The 16,914-nt window shown below is 57.3% G+C and overlaps 2 protein-coding genes across 3 annotated transcripts in view; both read right to left on the bottom strand.

The window, feature by feature from the left end:
• Positions 1-154: 154 nt before the first annotated feature.
• Positions 155-6,075, bottom strand: SPOCK2 (SPARC (osteonectin), cwcv and kazal like domains proteoglycan 2). The gene is made up of 12 exons (XM_066554254.1): positions 5,845-6,075; positions 3,723-3,731; positions 3,482-3,527; positions 3,089-3,203; positions 2,912-3,014; positions 2,721-2,829; positions 2,525-2,644; positions 2,220-2,438; positions 1,104-1,166; positions 827-964; positions 507-744; positions 155-385 (listed from the first exon to the last, which is right to left on the bottom strand). Exons 1-11 carry the CDS (start codon positions 6,058-6,060, stop codon positions 599-601), a joined length of 1,284 nt encoding a protein of 427 aa, XP_066410351.1. The 5' UTR covers positions 6,061-6,075; the 3' UTR covers positions 155-385; positions 507-598.
• Positions 6,076-8,401: 2,326 nt separating this feature from the next.
• ASCC1 (activating signal cointegrator 1 complex subunit 1) overlaps positions 8,402-16,914 on the bottom strand; it is a 34,944-nt gene continuing 26,431 nt past the window's right edge. For both annotated transcript variants that reach the window (XM_066554471.1, XM_066554472.1), the window contains exon 10: positions 8,402-8,981. In XM_066554471.1, the coding sequence (XP_066410568.1) occupies positions 8,865-8,981 (117 nt within the window). In that variant the 3' untranslated portion in view covers positions 8,402-8,864. The remainder of the gene's footprint in view (positions 8,982-16,914) is intronic.

Genomic DNA, 16,914 nt, shown 5'->3' with positions numbered 1-16,914 from the left:
AGGAGCCAAACCCGGGCACTGACAGGGGGGCACCCCCACCCCAACCTGCTCCCCACGCTGCTCGCGGGGGGGCACAGCCCCACAGCACCCCCTCCCCAGGACAGGGCACAGGGCAGGCACGGGGGGTGCCGGGGCAGGAACGGGCGGGCCAGTGTTTGACACAGCACGGGGTATTTATTTCACAGCCGCTACACAACGCCGGGGGCCGGGGCAGCCACGCAAGCACAACATGAGGGGGGATGCGGGGAGGAAGGGGGGGGGCAGCTTATCTATAAGGGGGTTTGTTGGTTGGTTTTTTTTTGTTTTTTCCTTTTTTTTTCCCACTTTTATTAGCGCCATTTGCCCGGTTGAAGACCACGCAGCAGCACACTAGGCCTATAAGGCTCTACCCAAAAAAAAAAAAAAAAAAAAAAAAGCTCAAATTCGCATAAGAGCGGCCCCCCCACGCCCCGCGAGGAGCACCCCGTGTCCCCGTCCCACACGGGACCGGAGCGGGGAGCACCCACCCCATGCCACACCGGCAGCAGGGGGGGTCACGGGGACCCCCAGCTGGGGGGCTGCCTCCCGGCCGTGCCGCCCACCGGGCTCTCCTGCTCCTCTACCAGATGTAGCCGCCGTCGTCGCCCTCGCCTGCTTCGCCCTCCTCTTCCTCGCCTTCCTCGCCCGCCTCCTCCGGCTCCTTCTCCTCCTCGTCCTCCCAGCCCACGCTGCTCCCGAAGTCGCCCGAAAACCCCGTTGCTTCATCTGGAGGGGCGAGGGGCAGAGGCTCAGGGGCAGCCCCACGCTGCAGCCCCGTCCCCCGGCGGGCTCTGCCCGCAGCTCTCACCGCAGTCGGGGCTGCCGTGCCCGCGGGTTCCCGTCAGCTCGGCCCCGTGCTGGTCCACGCACCAGCACTCGCCGCCGCCCGGCTCGCACTGTGCCCGCCGGTAGTAGCCGTCCTCATCGCAGCTGGGGATGAAGGTGCCTGCAGGGAAGCCATGGCCCCCCACCCCCCCAAACACGTGCAGTGCCAGAGCCCCCAGGCGAGCCCCCATCCTCATCCTCATCCCGGCCCGGCTGCGCGGGCACTGCTGGGGAAAAGGGCCCTGGGCTGCCCCACTCACCCAGCTTTTTTTTGGTCGCTTCTTGGATCTGGATCTTCTCCAGCTCCCTGAGACAGGGCGGCTCTGCAGCAAGGCCACATGCTGCTCTTAGGGCAGGCAACCCCTCACCCCACACACAGTGTGCGCCCCCAAACCCTCAGCATTCATCCCTGTGGTGTGCATCCCCCAGAACTCCACATCCCCCCATGGACTGCAATCCCCCAGACCCCACAGTGTGCATTACCCATGGTGTGCATCCCCATGGTGTGCACCCACCCTGGCCCATGGAGCACATCCCCCAGCTCCACAGTGTGTATCCCCCATGGAGCACATCCCCCAGCTCCACAGTGTGTATCCCCCATGGAACACATCCCCCAGCTCCACAGTGTGTATCCCCCATGGAACACATCCCCCAGCTCCACAGTGTGTATCCCCCATGGAACACATCCCCCAGCTCCACAGTGTGTATCCCCCATGGAACACATCCCCCAGCTCCACAGTGTGTATCCCCCATGGAACACATCCCCCAGCTCCACAGTGTGTATCCCCCATGGATAACATCCCCCAGCTCCACAGTGTGTATCCCCCGTGGATAACATCCCCCAGCTCCACACTGTGTATCCCCCATAGATAACATCCCCCAGCTCCACAGTGTGTATCCCCCATGGAGCACATCCCTCAGCTCCACAATGTGTATCCCCCATGGAGCACATCCCCCAGCTCCACAGTGTGTATCCCCCATGGAGCACATCCCCCAGCTCCACAGTGTGCATCTCCCCAGGCCCATGCTGTGCATCCCCCTTCACCCCAGATGTGCTTCCCCACGACCCACAGCATGCATCCCTGCATGTTTCCAGCCCTCCCAAATCCAGTGGTGTATCTCTCCCCCTAAGGCAAACATCCCAGAGCCACCCCAAACCCACAGCAAGGATTGCCCATTACCCCACCACATACATCCCCGCATGATGTACATCCCCAGCCCCACAACCCCACGAGGTACAACCCCAATCCCGCAGCAGGGATTCCCCAATCCATGGCATGCATCCCCCAGGACACAGATCCCCCAGCCCCATGGACCTGACCCCGTGGTGTCCATCCCCCGGCCCCTCGGCGCCACGTCCCCCCGTCCTGACGCACTTTCCCTCCAGAAGCAGAAGCACCACTCGGGGGCGGAGACGCGGCCGTCCTTGGAGGTGTCGCAGGAGTTGAAGAAGGCGCGGATGCACACCTCGTACTTGTCCAGGTTGATGGCGGCCAGCTCGGCCGCCTCCAGGAACAGGTCCCCGCTGGTGTCCAGCCGGGCGAACATCCACCCCACCGCCTCCTTGCAGGCGGCTGCCACGCTCCTCTCCAGCGCTGCGGGACAGGATGGAGCCCGTGGCTGCCCGGTCCCCCCGGGGACAGCAGCCCCCCTGCCCTCCCCGTGTGGCAGGGACAGGTACCGGAGGTGGGGCTGGCGGGGAGCCCCGCGGAGCCGTTCTGCTTGGCGTTCTCCCGCAGCAGCTGGAACCAGTCGCGCAGGCGGTCACCCAGGTCGGCCAGGTCCTGCCCGGTGCACAGTTCTGGGGGGTCCAGCGGGGCAGCGTCAGGCCGGGCCGAGCTCGGGGACGCTGCCCCGGCGCTCTGCACTCCACTCACCTTGTTTGGTGTCTCCGGCGGGGCTGTGCGGGGTCGGGCAGGGGCACTGCCCCTCGCACCGCACCGTCAGCTGCTTGCTGGCCAGGCACGCCTGCTGCTCCAGCTTGCACTGCGGGGCGGCAGCGTCACGTCGGCGGGGGGACACGGTGGGGACCCGGGGCCCCGTCCCCGCGGCCGTGCCCCGTCCTTACCGCCGAGCTGTAGGTGTGGCCGTCGGAGCCGCAGACGGCGGCCAGCGGGGCGGCGTGGCAGGGCTTGCAGCCGCCGTGCGCCTTGGGGCCCAGCGGCTTGATCCTGCACGGGGGGAGAGGTGCTGAGCGCCCGCCTGGGCTCCCTTTCCCCCTGCCCGGCTCCTGCCCCGCTCCTACCTGTGCTCCAGCTTCTTGCGGCTGATGCACATGGCGCGCTGGTAGCCCTGCGCCACGCACACCTTGTGCCGGCTGCACTTCACCTTCTGGCAGGGGTCCTTGGTGGTGTCCAGGGCTGGGGACAGAGAGGCGCTGGGGCGGGGGGACGGCCCGGGGGAGCCCGGCAGCGCTGGCCGCCAGCCGGCCCGGCACAAAGCGCCATTCAGCCGCAGCTGGGCGGCCGCCCCGGCACCAGCTGCTGCTTCCCGGCTCGCAGCGAGCCCTGCACCGCTCCGAGCGGAAGGGAAAAGCCCGGGGGGTGCAAGGAGAGAGTGCGACCCCCCCCCCCCCTTCCTGCCATACTGGCTGGCACGGAGCCCACTGTGCTCCATCCCAAACCCATCCCAGCGGTACCTTCATCCCCGGGCTGGTTGTCCTCCCAGCTCTTGATGTAGTCGTCCTGCGAATCGGGGAGAGCCTGCGTGAGTGCAGGTGGCGGGGAAGGTGACACCGGGCCAGGCGTGCCATCCGCCGGCTCGGGGCCACCGGCGCACACCCCAGGGCACCCCCGCAGGGCAGGGACGGGGAGCAGGGACGGGGAGCAGCCTCCCCCCAGGAGCGGGTGTCACCCCCTCGGTAGCCCCTCGAGCCTCACCTCCACCTCCTGGCGGCACGGCAGCGAGACGGCCCAGCCGGCACCGACAAAAGAAAAAGAGAGTGCCCACCGTCAGCTCTGGGACACACAGAGCCCTGCTCCCGGCCCCAACCCACAGTGACAGGCACCCTGTGCCAGCGGGGCACCCCGACCTTCCAAAGCTCTCACCACCAGCTCTGGGTATCACTGGCACCGACACCAACGTGCTCCCCATCTCTGGCTCTAGACCTGTAATCCTGGAGAGCCTCCACACAGGATAAAGCCTTCCCCCATCAGCCAGCTGGAAAGCCAGGGAATGGGGATGGAAATGGCATCGGGCGGAGGAAGCCCTTGGGAGCCCAGTGAGGAGCTCGGGGGATCCCCACGGTGCTGCCACAATGGTGAGCCCAGGAGGAGTGGGCCAAGGTGGATGTCGCAGCCTGGGGAGGCAGAACTGCTCCCACAGGACCCTGAAAGCATCCCGGGGGTGTGGGGGAGCAGCGGGGACTCAAACCCTCCCGGCAGGCAGCATCGCCCGCCCCACGGGATGCTCGAGGTGAGCTTTGCGCTAAGGCAGGAGCAGCCCCGCCGCCCTGGGGAGGGCGGGCAGGCTTTGGGATGGCAGCAGGAAGCAGCGGCACGGGAGGCAGCTCCGGAGGGGATGTCTCGCTCCAGCACAGCGGGGTTTGCACCGCAATCGATAGCCGCGCTCCCGTGCCGTGATTGGTAACACTGCGGCGCCCGGCAGCTCCCTGCGGCCGCCGGCCTCCTCCCCGTGCATCCCCCCACCGGCGCTGCTCGGCGGAAAACCCCACAAATCCATGGATTTGCTTATTAATCCAAGCTAACCGCCAGCCGTGCCACGGCAGGGTGGGCCCCACGTGTGCTGGGGATGGGCATCCCCCCTCGGCCCCGAACCCCCCGGGATGCTCAGTGCCAGGGGGGCACGTCCACAAGGGCTCCCTCCCCTCGAGCACCGCAGCCATCGAGGTGCCCGGTGCTGGCGTTGGCCAGCGGGGGTGCTGTGGGCAGGGGTCTCCAGGGGAGGAATTTACACCTTGGCGCCCTCACTCGTGCTCTGCCCCCCCAAATGGTTTATTTCGCGGGTGGTGCCCCCTGTCCTTGAGGTGGGCACATCTCCCTTGCTGCCATCCATCCATCCATCCATCCATCCATCCATCCATCCATCCATCCATCCATCCATCCATCCATCCATCCATCCATCCATCCATCCATCCATCCACTCCTCGCTGCCAAGGTGAACCCGGGTGTGCATCTGAACAAAGACCACAGGGGCTGGCTCGGGGTGTGCCCCTCCCCGCCCGGCTGCTGCAGGTGCCCTGGGTCTCCCCAGGATGGGGCTGCAGCACCGTGTCCCCCACCCCGGAGAACACGAGCAGGTGTAAAACGAACCCAGGAAAAACCCCAACTGCCTCATAATACTAAGTGCTGCAGCTAAATGCCATCGAGGCTGCTCGCAAGGGCTGTGGAACAGCAAGGGGTGACAGGATCCCGAGCCCGGTGTGCCAGGTGTGCCAGCGCTCCTCCAGCACTGCCTGCATCCTCATCCTCCCTGCCTGGCGTCCCCCACATCCCCAGGGGTCACCACCCCGCCGAGGCAGCGCCGGCCCCGGCTGCGGCACCGCGCGGGGCTCCGGAGACACCCGGAGGGCTCGGGGAGCGCAGTCCCGGGGGATGCTCGTGCCCTGCGCTGCCACCGAGGGTTTCAGGCCACGGCGCAGCCCCGCCACGGGCGGGCGGGCCCCGCCTGCACCCCCATGTGGGGCACGGGCAGAGGGTGCGGGGGACAGCACCCCCGGTCACCGGAGAGGGTCGCTTTGGCATCAAGCCCTGGCCACGCAGCTTTGGCGTCGGGCAGGGAGGCGGCGGCGCTGCCGGAGCCGGTGAGCATCCCCCGGGTACCGGGGCCGCGGAGCATCGCCCGGGTACCGGGGCCGGCAGCCGCCCACGGCCGCGGCGGGATGCGGGCACCGCCGAGCACGGCCGGGCGCCCGCCGCGGGGCCGAGGCCGGGGAGGGTCGCGCTGCGGCAGCCGCAGCGGCGGGCGGGGAGCGCGGGGAGGGGGCTCCCGGTGCCCGGCAGCGCGTCCCGTCCCCCCCGCCCGCTGCCGGCGCGGACTCACGTCTCGGAAGCGGTTCCAGTGCTTGATCCTGCCGCCGTACTGGGAGATGGACGAGAGCCACTGCTCGTCCTCCATGAAATTGCCGGGGCTCTCCCCCGCCGCGGCGGGCCCGGGGCCGGTGGCGGGGCCGGCGGCGGGCCCGGGGCCGGCGGCGGCGGCGGGCAGGAGCAGGGCCAGCAGGGCCAGCAGGGCGCGGCGCCCGCCGCAGCCCCGCATGCTGCCGCAGCGCCGGGGGGAGCGGGCGCGGTGCGGAGCGGTGCGGTGCGCACGGGGAGGCGCCGCCGGCGAGTGCGGCCGCGGGGCGGCACCGGGCGGCACCGGCGGGAGGGCCGGGGCGGGGCCTCCGCCGCGCCCGCCGCACCTGCGCGCCGACACCGGGGCGGGGGAGCCGCCGGCACGGCTCGGCACGGCCCGGCACGGCCGCAGCACCGGCCCCCCCCTTCCGTCCCCATCCTGCACCCTCGTCCTTGGCCTGTCCCCGTCCCGCGTCCCTCATGGTGCGCCCCGCATCTCCTGCCACACCCCCATCCTGAAGTTCTCGTCCTGCACTACTGGTCCCCTGCGCGTCCCCCATCCTCCGTCCCCTGACACACCCCCTTCCCGCATCCTCTATCCTGCATTCCTAGTCCTTATCCCGTCTCCATTCCACACGCCCCCATCCTGCACCCCTCATTCCTGGTCTTTACCCAGTCCCCAGCCTGCATCCCCCATCCCCATCCCATCTCCATTCTGTATCCCCCATCCTGCATCCTTGATCCCTACCCAGTCCCCATCCCACATCCAATGTCCTGCATCCCTTGGTCCCTGCCATGTTCTCATCCTGCATCTCTGCCACATCTCCATCCTGCATCCCCCATCCTACATCCTTCATCCAGCAGCCCTGGCCCCTGCCAGGTGCCCATCTCACATCCTCCATCCTGCATCCCCTGCCACATCCCCATCCAGCACCAGTCATCCCACATCCCTCATTCTTACCGTGCATCCATCACACATCCCCCATTCCTTCCACATCCCCAACCTGCACACCCCATCCTGCATTCCCAGTCCCATTGCCACTCCTATCCCACAGCCCCCTGTCCCTGCCATCTCCCATCCTCCAACCCCTCTCCCTGCAATGCCCACACTGTGGTCCCCATTCCTTGGCCATCCTACCACAGCATTTCAGGGCCCCAGGGAAGATTCCCCCCTATCCCAAGGTTTTGCTTTTGGATTTTCCCCTCATCTCAGTGGGGGGAAATCAGGGTAGGCAACAAGTGACAACTCACCCCAGCTGCAGCTCCTTCACAGCTTCAGCTGGGGATGCCACAGCACACATCCAGCTTCTCTTCTCCCTGCCAGGATGCTCTGGATGGGAAGGAAAACTGCCAGCAAACCCCAGTGATGTCAGGCAAAAGATCAGAATCCTTACTTCTGCCTGGGGAAGGAGGTGTGAAATGAATTTTGCTGCGCCAGGCTAGAGCAGTGGGATAAGCTGCTTACCAACAAAATTCAACCAACTTCCCAAAGAATTGTCACTAAAACATGTTTACACAAGCGGGAAGGGGAGGAGTATGCTCCAATTGTCAAAACCCCGTGCTTGCCTCAACTTCTCATTGAGAGTCGTTAAAAACTCATCAGGCAGAAGCTTCCCAAGGTGCACCTCCACTTTCCTGGTGGCTGCGTGAGCAGCTCCCAGGTCTGTTCCAAAGAGATTTGCCAAGTACCTCTTCAGGCTGGCGGAAAGATGACAGCAACTGGTGTTAAGTGCTCTCAGCACCTCCCTGTGAGTGCATGCTGTGCTCTGCTCCCCGAGGGAACCGTTTGGAAGGCGGCTTTTGGAGAGCACAGAGGCGTTCTGACGCCAAGGAAAGGGACACAAACAGCCCAACGGCTCTGGCTGGGTACAAGCAAGGGCACCCAGCAAAAGCACAGATGATTGGATTGCCTGACAGGCAGGCTTGAAAGCAGACAGGCAATTTGGTCTGGGAAACATAAACAGCAATATATCTGGAAGGAAAAGGAAAAGCAATCCCAGTTCCTGAATGACTCCCACTGCTGTTTGTGCACAGCCTAAGAGCCAGCTCACTCTGGAGGGAGGAAATGGGGTGAAGACCTCTTAGAAATGATCACTAGGACACTTAGGTTCTGCTGGAGCACCCCTATCCCTGGCTGAGACACTCTCCACCATTACCACAGCATGATTCCATATCCATGGAAGCAACTAGGAATGGGCAGCAGCACCTGTTTTGTTACAAAACACCCAAGCACCAGCACCTTCCATTTTCCAAAGCGTTCATCCTAGGGCAAGTCGAAATCCTGTGTTGCTATTTTTACCAAATGTGGAGATTTACAGGAAAAAAACAACTTTGTCTTGAGATCTCTGAAGGATTCACAATGGAATCAAAGAGCTTGGTGCTGCTTTTAATGGAGAAACCACCTACAAGGCATATGTTTTTTGACACGCTCCGAAACGGTCACTGGAAAGAGCTCTAACCGTCAGTGCTTTCTTATTACCATAGTTATGTGCTGTGCTGGAAGTTTAATTACAGAAACTATCAATGCAACAGGAGATAAACACTTTGCTTTTGAAGGGAATTAATTTATTTGGAGATCCACATCACAGAGGCACACTGCTGGAGATCCAAGCAATGCCTGACCTCAATATCATTAAATCGTGCTCTGGCGAAGCTCTCCTGGATTTTAAATACTTATTTTAAGAACAAACTTCCCTCTTCTAAAAAAAGCCCCATATTTAAACACCAGTGATGCCCCAAAAGCCCCAGTTCTAGTAGTTTTCTTGGAAAACCAGCAATCCACAGACATCAAAGAGGCAACTTTGTGATGTTTTGGGGAAAGGAGGAGGAAGGCAACCACGAAGAAGAGGGCAGTGGGAAAAGCTGCAGGGAAATGCCATGGTTCCCATACTTTGGAGGAGTCATGAGGCATCCCAGCTTGGAGTTCCCAGGTTCCCATTGAAGATTCATGTCCTATAAAACCTTTCACTGAGGGATCATGCACAGAGCAGACCCACCATGGCCTCCTCAAGAGAAGCACAGCTGCCCAGATGTGGCGTAGTAGCCAGAGGCGTCCGAGGAGAACCTCTGGGAGAGACGCACCGAGTCCAGCTGCACCTCCCCGAAGTGGAAGTTCTCAAAGAGCTGAAAGGAAGAAGAAAAAAAAACACTTGAAGGGCACCAGAGGGATGGAGCCTGCAGCTGGCCCACGGCTCTCTCACAGGAGTTGGCCCTGTCAAAAGCCTCTCCTCACAGATTGGTTCTGCCTTTAAATCGAAGTGTTCTTTAGGTTATTTTTCCCACTAAGGACTGCACTTGAACTCTTTTTATCTATAGCAGCAGCTGCTCAAACCTCCTCTGTTTTGCTGCCTGTGTCACTGAGGGAGCGTGGGGAGGCACCGCTGCTCTGGAGGCACCACCCCCGGGCTGCTCTTGAGGTCACAGGCTCTGCAGCAGCAAGGTTTGAGGCCAGCAGGTTTGCACCAATCCAGGCCACAGGATGCAGGACTTAACAGCTACAGCTCAGTCCTAATTCAAAGTAGCAGGCTGGAGGCACAGGGCTCCTCATCCCAGCACTGACCCCGCTTTGTTCAACAAATCCGTCTTTGTTCCGCAAAGACCTGAGCGCAAATTAAGGAAAGCAAGCCAGCTCCGGAGCCCGGGGGGTGTGTCCCTGCCCATTAATCCAACCCACCGGGCAGACCAAGAAAAATGACATCAGAATTCCTTACAAGAAGTTACTGCTGGAAAAGCGTCGTCGTCGCATCCAAGCGCAAAGTGCTCCTCCCGTTCCATTAAGCAGCAGGAAATTGCTCTACCTGGGAACATCAGCTGTGCCTCAGGAAAAGCTTCTCGGTGGAGATGCTAATTTGGAAGCTCTGTTTAACATGAGAGCTGTGAGTCACCGAGAACCTGAGCAGTGGCTTCTGCCCACCTTGGAGATCTCCAAAATGTCCATCCCATCTGTCTCCTATTCAATTTTCTATCTGTCCCTGCAGGCGTGGGCTTGAGACAGTCCCCAGCCCTTCCTGCCCTTTACAGAAGGCAAGAAGGAAAGCCAACACATTAATCCTCCTGGAGCCAATGGTGCATCAATTCCTCCGTAGAGGGACTGACTGAAATCCCAAATAACTACTTAGCATCTGAAAGGCTGCACTTCACCTCCTCCAAAGAGGCATTTGGCTCTGCCTGGCACTGATTTGGGCACAACTGCTCTTTTGTTGTTTGTCCCAAGAGTATTCTATACCCTTTTTTCCAGAGGAGACCAGCTAGTTTTCTTTCAGGACAATTCCTGGGTTTGCTGTCACTCCACAAAGGAAAAGAGCCATAGGGAAAGTGATTCCCTGCCCATCTTGGGGCAGAGCAAGAGACCCCAGGGCAGCAGCGTGGCCTCCAGGGACACTGTGAGTGGTGGCTCCACGGGGTCAGTGCCCTAAAGAAGAGCAGCCTGCAGAAAAGAAGCTGTGCTAAGGAAGCATCTCAAACCAGGAGAGGAGGAAAAGAGAGGAAGAGAAATGACGACAGCCACACAAACTCCATTTCATACAATTAAAGATTTATACAAGAAAGATTAATTATGTTTCCAAAAGCCTGCATCTTTCATGTTGGAGGACTTAGGATAAAATGTCTCATTAATAAGAGATGGCAGTAAAAAGGGGTTGGTCACCTTTCTCTTTGTTTTGGCTGACCTCAGAAGGAAGGATGGTGCTCTTTGGGGCTGCCTGCACTGCTCTGCCACTGTGCCCACTCACCCCAAACCTTCACACCTGTCCCTGTCACAGTGGCTGCTCACACTGTCTCTCCTTCCCATCACAGAGCCCTCTCCACCCAGGAAAAACAGAAATCACCTCTCTCTCGATTCCTGACAGAGGGAGTGGCAGGTGTGCTGGGAAGCAAGGAGTACTAGGGTTTGAAGAGGGCCCTCTCCAGTGTCTAAAGGGGCTCCGAGGGAGCTGGACAGGGACTTTGGACAAGGGCATGGAGTCATGGGACAAAGAGGAATGGCTTCCCACTGCCTGAGCATGATTGAGATACTGGGAAGAAATTCCTCCCTGTGAGGTGGGCAGGCCCTGGCACAGGGTGCCCAGAGAAGCTGTGGCTGCCCCTGGATCCCTGAAGTGTGCAAGGCCAGGTTAGAAGGGTCTTGGAGCACTCTGATCTAAGGTGTCCCTGCCCATGGCAAGAGGGATGGAATGAGGTGGACTTTAAGGTCCCTTCCAATACAAACCATTCCAGGATTCCATGAAGAAAACAAAATAAATGCTGGCATGTGCCAGACCCATCAGCAGCGCTAGAAGTCAAAGCTTTCCACAAAATAACCAAAGGAAGAGTTTTGTTTATGCTATTGCTGCACACCACAACCTGTTTTTCTTACTAAACATAGGTACTTCAAAGCAAAAATTAGTTAATGAGACTAATGAGCCCCTAATGAGACTAGTGAGTCCCTCTTGCTTCACACAGCCTCAGGCATGTCACAGCAGAAGGATGACTGGGAAGCCCCAGAAGACACTGCCCAGGTCAAGGGCCCTCCATTTGTACACTGCTAAAAGTGCAGCAAAGCCATTGTACCAAAGCACTTTGTATTCCCTTGGCTTTTTTAAGATTCACCACCTCCCGTGTGTTCGAGCAGCTGTGTGTTTCCCAGGGAGGAACGCTGCTAGAACTATTGATTTTTGGTAATGTGGCTGTACTTTCTGAGAGTAAACATGCTACAGGATTTAGAGGACAACCACAGACACTTTTCTCTGCTCTTGTTTCAGGCTGGCTTCTCACTGATGCTCCTTGTGCTCCCTGAGGCTTCCCATGACAGAAACCACCAGACTCCAGGCACGGAGATCACTGCACAGCTGAGACCTGCCTCAGGCAGCGTGGAGAGAGGCCCCTCAAACGTCATCCTCAACACCTCTGGAACACCAGGAACCCTCCAACACCTCTGGAACACCGGGAAGTGGCTTCCCATCACAAAAGCATCCTGCACTCGGGTCCCTGGGGACTTGGGAAGAGATTGCAGAGAGCCAAGCCTCTGCTTTTGACTTTCACTTCTATTTATCTTGAGGAGAAGCCAAGCAGAGCCAAGAAAGATATTTATAACTCCCCCCTCTCCCCAGCCACCACGGAAACGCTCTGGTTTTGGAAGAGCCCTGGAGCAGAGCTGATGAAATGCCTCCTGGGAAAGCATCTCAGCATTTCTTATTCTGCACCAGGGAAGAAGGTACCTGGAGGTTGTTGCCCTTCAGAAGCAACCACTGATAACCCCAAGATTGGCTGACTCCCCTTTCCATCCTTCCCTATGGCTGCCAAGGGCCCACCTTTCCCTGGAAAGGCTGCAGGGAACATGAGGAGATGTGGATCAGGAGCAGGCAGGAGGGAGGCAGGGGAGGAGAAATGCAATCACCCGCAGAGCCGTGTCATTTGATTGGAGTGGGACGTGAGGCTCAGCAAAAGCACAGTAATTCTATAAATCCAAACATGCCAAAGGATTTATGTCCTCGATGCCCAAGGAATAAATAAGAGGATGGAGGCTGGGATTTTTTTTTTTTTTTAAGTATTATAAATGAGAATGAACCTGATGGAGGTAAAGGTCAGCTTACAGAATCAACACCACACATGCAGTGCAAGCTACTAACTCCCATCAAGGGAATAGCACTTAGAGGACTAAGTGCCCTCCATCTCCCTGCTGCCTTCCCAAATTGAATTAGAATGGAATAAGGAAAGAGCACTGTTAACTTTTAACCCCAGACCCAGCACCTCCAAGCAAACGCTCCAGGGATGTGCCCTGCCTTTCAAGCCACAGCCAAAGGTTTGGGCAATGCTCACAGAGGATGCCTGCATCTCCCATGGGGACAGAGCAGGTGCCTGGAGAGTGGCAGCAGCAGCATCCCAGGATCTGTGGGGGATGGCACAGACTACAGCCACACTGCCCTCCCCATAAGCCATGAGCTGCCAAGAGAAAGGAGAGAACTGGATGATGGATAACCCATATTTCACAGGTCAGCCTGAAAACTATAGGTCCAAGTGCTCCTCTCTCTCCCTCTCCCATCCTGGGGACTGGGTCTGAGTGTCATGATGAAAGGCAAGGAGCCCTGTGGTAGCTCCCAGAAAGCAAGTTTTCCTCCACTTCTCCCCCCAAAGTTGTTTATCCTGAGCCAGGAAAAGGCAGCAGCACCCCTGTCATTTCTGACACCACATTTTCTCCCTGAAGACAATTCTGTTCAGATGCTGGAAACCCTTCTTCCTCTGAGGCCTGTTCCCCTCGATTACCCACAAATTACCCAGCAGACCTCCCTTGGGATGAGACAACCATTTTCTGAAGGAAGACAAGAGGTTGAAGACTTGTTTTGGGAGAGAGAGAACATCACACATCAAACTGCTCACTCCTTGCAAACCTGAGCCAAAACTGCTTGTACAAACTTCAACCCCTAAACCACAACAACTTCCTTATCAAAGGCAGAGCAACAGATCAAACCCAGGCTGCCTCTTTGCCACATTTTCTTCCCCTTTTCAAGCCTGTGAAGTAAGTTTTGCTGAGGCAAGGAGGAGGATGCCTCCTCAATGAAGAAGTTAAAACAGGCGCCTAAACGATGTCGTGTTCCCAAGCGCGGGTGTTTGTCAAGCTGTCCTCCTCGGGGGGCTCTCTTCCCACAGACATCCCTCCTGGAATGAGCCAGCACCTCTGTGCTCCAGCCTGGCAACAACAGCAATAAATCACAGCCAATCCACACAAGGACAGCAGCGATGTGTTTCAGCTCTGGTTATGAAGAGCGGAGGTGCCAACGCAAACTGGGCCTTTTAAATCACCTGTCATGGGCTCAACAAGCATGAGAAATATTAATGGATTCGCTTGGAGGAGCATGGGGAAGTGGGAGGACAAAGTAAGTCCACGGAAGGGAAGGGACTCAGAGGTATTTAAAACTTCCTTCACGTAATCTGTGGCTCACATTCACGCTGCCTTGGCCTGGATTTTGCCACTACCATCAGGATTATTGATCAGTTTTTAAAGCCTTACGTCGTTTACAGTAGGCAGCCAAAAAAACCCCACCCTGAATTAATGAAAAAGTCCAAGCAGCTCTGCGGAGAGCCTCGGAAATGCCGAGGGAGCAACAACTCACTGTGATGCCTGGCAATTAAAAATTCCCACTAACAAGCAGCGATACCACGGGATAGAATGGATGTGCACACAGACACACACACACACACACACACACACACACACACACACACACACCTCCCTGGACTGCAGGGAGTTCTGCTGTGAACTCCAGCCCCAGAAAGCAGTGCCTGAGGGCTGGGCTATTACAGATCAACAGCACAAAACTGTCCCCGATGACTCAGCGCTGCCATGTAATGTCATTAGCCTGTGACAATCTGCCTCACAAGCCCCACTGCCCTCAGCAGGGAGCTGAGGGAGGGTCCTGTTTTCCATGTCTGGAATGAACACAGAAATTAGCAACTTCAGAGAGGCTGGGAGGAAGAGGCTCATAGCTCCAGGAGCTCCAGGAGCCCATGGCTGTGGATGAGCTCACCGTGGTCCACGCTGAGGATGGGACACCAGCAATCCCTCCTGTGCTGTTTCTCCTGGGTGGAAGATGTTTATCCACCCTAAGATCCCACCCAGGAAGGGTGTGAACAGCCTGAGCACCACTGGGCTGTGCCTCCATGGCAGAGCACGTGCAGGAGGATCATGCTGACAGATAACCCAGTGCATGGACAGCTCCAACAAGAGATTAAAGGGAGGCTTTGGAGGAGCTGGAGCCTTTAGAGCTTCAGCTGCTCTGCACAGAGGGACAACGCTCACCAGCACAGCCCCAGCGTGTCCCCATCGGCAGCAGCGGTGAATGAGGGCACAGGCTTGGAAAGCCAGGAGCTTTCTGTTGGAAATCAGCATGTTATGGTGCTGTTATCCCCTCTGGGGAAGGGGAGGAACAAACAGAATGCCAGGCACCCGCTGACAAGCATGGAGAAAAATTAAACAGCGTTTCTGAAGAGGTGCCTCAACACAGAGCAACAAAACCTGATCTGTCTGCAGACTTTCTGTGCCCTCCCTGGAAATCTTTCCACCTGGTAAGGGATGATATATTTGAATTAAAGTGTGTATACCACATCCACAGCTTGGGATGGAAAACACTGGAGAAGAGCAGAGAACAATCACCCTTCCAAATCATCTGGCCAAAGCACAAGGGCAGATCCCATGCCAGACACAGCAGGAAGGCGCTGACTCCTCAGCAAATTGCTGGATTACTGATACCAGCACCAGGCAAAAAGGACTGATGGAGGAAATGGCAAAAACACGGAAAGATTAAAAATCTTAAAACATTAAATTCTGAAATGAAAATGTTAACACTCAGAAACACTGATGGACTCTTAAGAGAATCCACTGAACGCCAGCAAACTCTGTCCATCCGAGTTCCTCTGATTAACCTCCTTTGCTGCACAAAGCACAGCCTCCAATTCTGCTTTTGGGATCCCACCTACTTGTTTAATGCACCTCAGTCCTGCAGCCTCCCACACAGGCCTGCCAGGACCTCTCCAGAAGGCTCTTATCTCCACACCTGTCACAGTTCTCAGGCTGCAGTATGTGCTGGCAGAGCTCCTTCTTCCTCATCCCAAAAAATTCACCAAACCCCATCCCAGCTATGACCCAAACTCCCCCAAACTATGACAGACAAACCCCAAACTAAAGCCCCTGGTGGCTCCCAGAAGATGAGGCACAACCAGGCAAACTGTCAAAACCTGGGGAGTTTGTTAAATGAGTAGATTATTTTTCCTTCTGTTTTTGACTTTCAAAATTTTCTGCAACAATTTGGTGCCAAAAAAGGAAATACCTGATTCCTGTGTTATTCACCCTGGACACCACTCCACCAATGATTATCTGTCAGAGTTTTAATTGTGCTTGGAAGCTTGCCAGCAATAATGCACGAGAAGCATAGGAAAAGCAGGCAGACATTCATCCAGAGAGGCAGCTCTTCCCAGCATTCCCAACCTCCTCCCCAAATTAGCAACTGCTTCCTTTCCATGGCTTTTTGAAGGATGGCTGGCTGGCCATCCAACATTTCCCAAGACTGTTCAGGTGTTACAGTCTTGGAGAATATTCTGCAGAGTCACAAGGGTGGAAGATGGGTGGGAAGGACAGAGAGGGCAGTTGTCACCCTGGCTGTCCCCAGCAGCAGCACCAGCCACAAGGCTGCAGATTGTTTTGTTCTGCAAGTGTGCAGCTGGCTCTGGAGTGTCTCTCCATCCCCAATATAGCATCCAGCCCTTCCACAAGGAACAGCCCTTCCCCTCTCCTTTTCTTCCAGCCTCTGGCAAGATTTAAAAGGCAGCAGCAGAGACCTTTTCACCTCATCTCCCTTAGGAAGAATAAAGCAGGCAGACTTCAGGAGGCAGAAAATCTTGTGTCATAGAAGTCCCAGTGGCCTCTCTCTTGGGAGATACCCAAGTCAGGGCTATCTCCTCTGTGACACAGGAAAATCCCTCACAATTATATCACTGGTGTAGTCCCTTGGAAACAACATAACACCTCTCTCTGGCAAAGTACCACCAACATAAGAAGCAGCAGCAAGTGCATGGAGGAAGATCCGAGGCACATGATGGGAGGTTTCTTTTTTATATTTTTATTTCCTGAGCCAAAGCAAATGCCACGTAAACGCCAAGAAGCTCTTGGTATGTTCACAGATGCCATCTCATGGGTGTTCTGCACACATTCCATGGAGGAATCATGAAGGGACAAACTGAAGATAGGACCAGTGAAGGTCATCAGCTCCACCATCCTCCCCTTCTCCAAGGAAGGAGGAGCTAGGCGGTGCCAGATCCTGGATTAACACCTCTGCTCCCTCAAAGCAATCAGGACCCCCTTTTCCCAGCTCCTCTAGAGCAGTGCTTCCTTATCCTCCCCTTTTACAAAGATTTTCCTGATCTCTTGCTGCAATTTAAGCCCATTATTTATCACTTTATCATCCACTACTGGCAAAAGCATTTTTAAGCTTCAAGAGTTTTTCCTACATGCTGCTCTCCTTCCCTTTATTATCCTTGAAACAACTCTTTCAGCCCCAGCTTGCAGACATTTTCTACCCCTCCAATG

The sequence above is a fragment of the Molothrus aeneus genome, chromosome 8 (assembly GCF_037042795.1).
Source record: "Molothrus aeneus isolate 106 chromosome 8, BPBGC_Maene_1.0, whole genome shotgun sequence".
Lineage (NCBI taxonomy): Eukaryota > Metazoa > Chordata > Aves > Passeriformes > Icteridae > Molothrus > Molothrus aeneus.
Note: the sequence above shows the minus strand (reverse complement) of the source record. Positions and strands in the feature narration are given on the sequence as shown.

Excerpts from the sequence above, each read along its gene's own strand:
- SPOCK2 (XM_066554254.1), bottom strand. The coding sequence starts at position 6,060 with ATGCGGGGCTGCGGCGGGCGCCGCGCCCTGCTGGCCCTGCTGGCCCTG. Across the intron at positions 3,015-3,088 it reads CGCAAGAAGCTGGAGCACAG|GATCAAGCCGCTGGGCCCCA; the intron begins GTAGGAGCGGGG and ends CCCCCCGTGCAG. Across the intron at positions 2,645-2,720 it reads CGCCGGAGACACCAAACAAG|AACTGTGCACCGGGCAGGAC; the intron begins GTGAGTGGAGTG and ends TGGACCCCCCAG.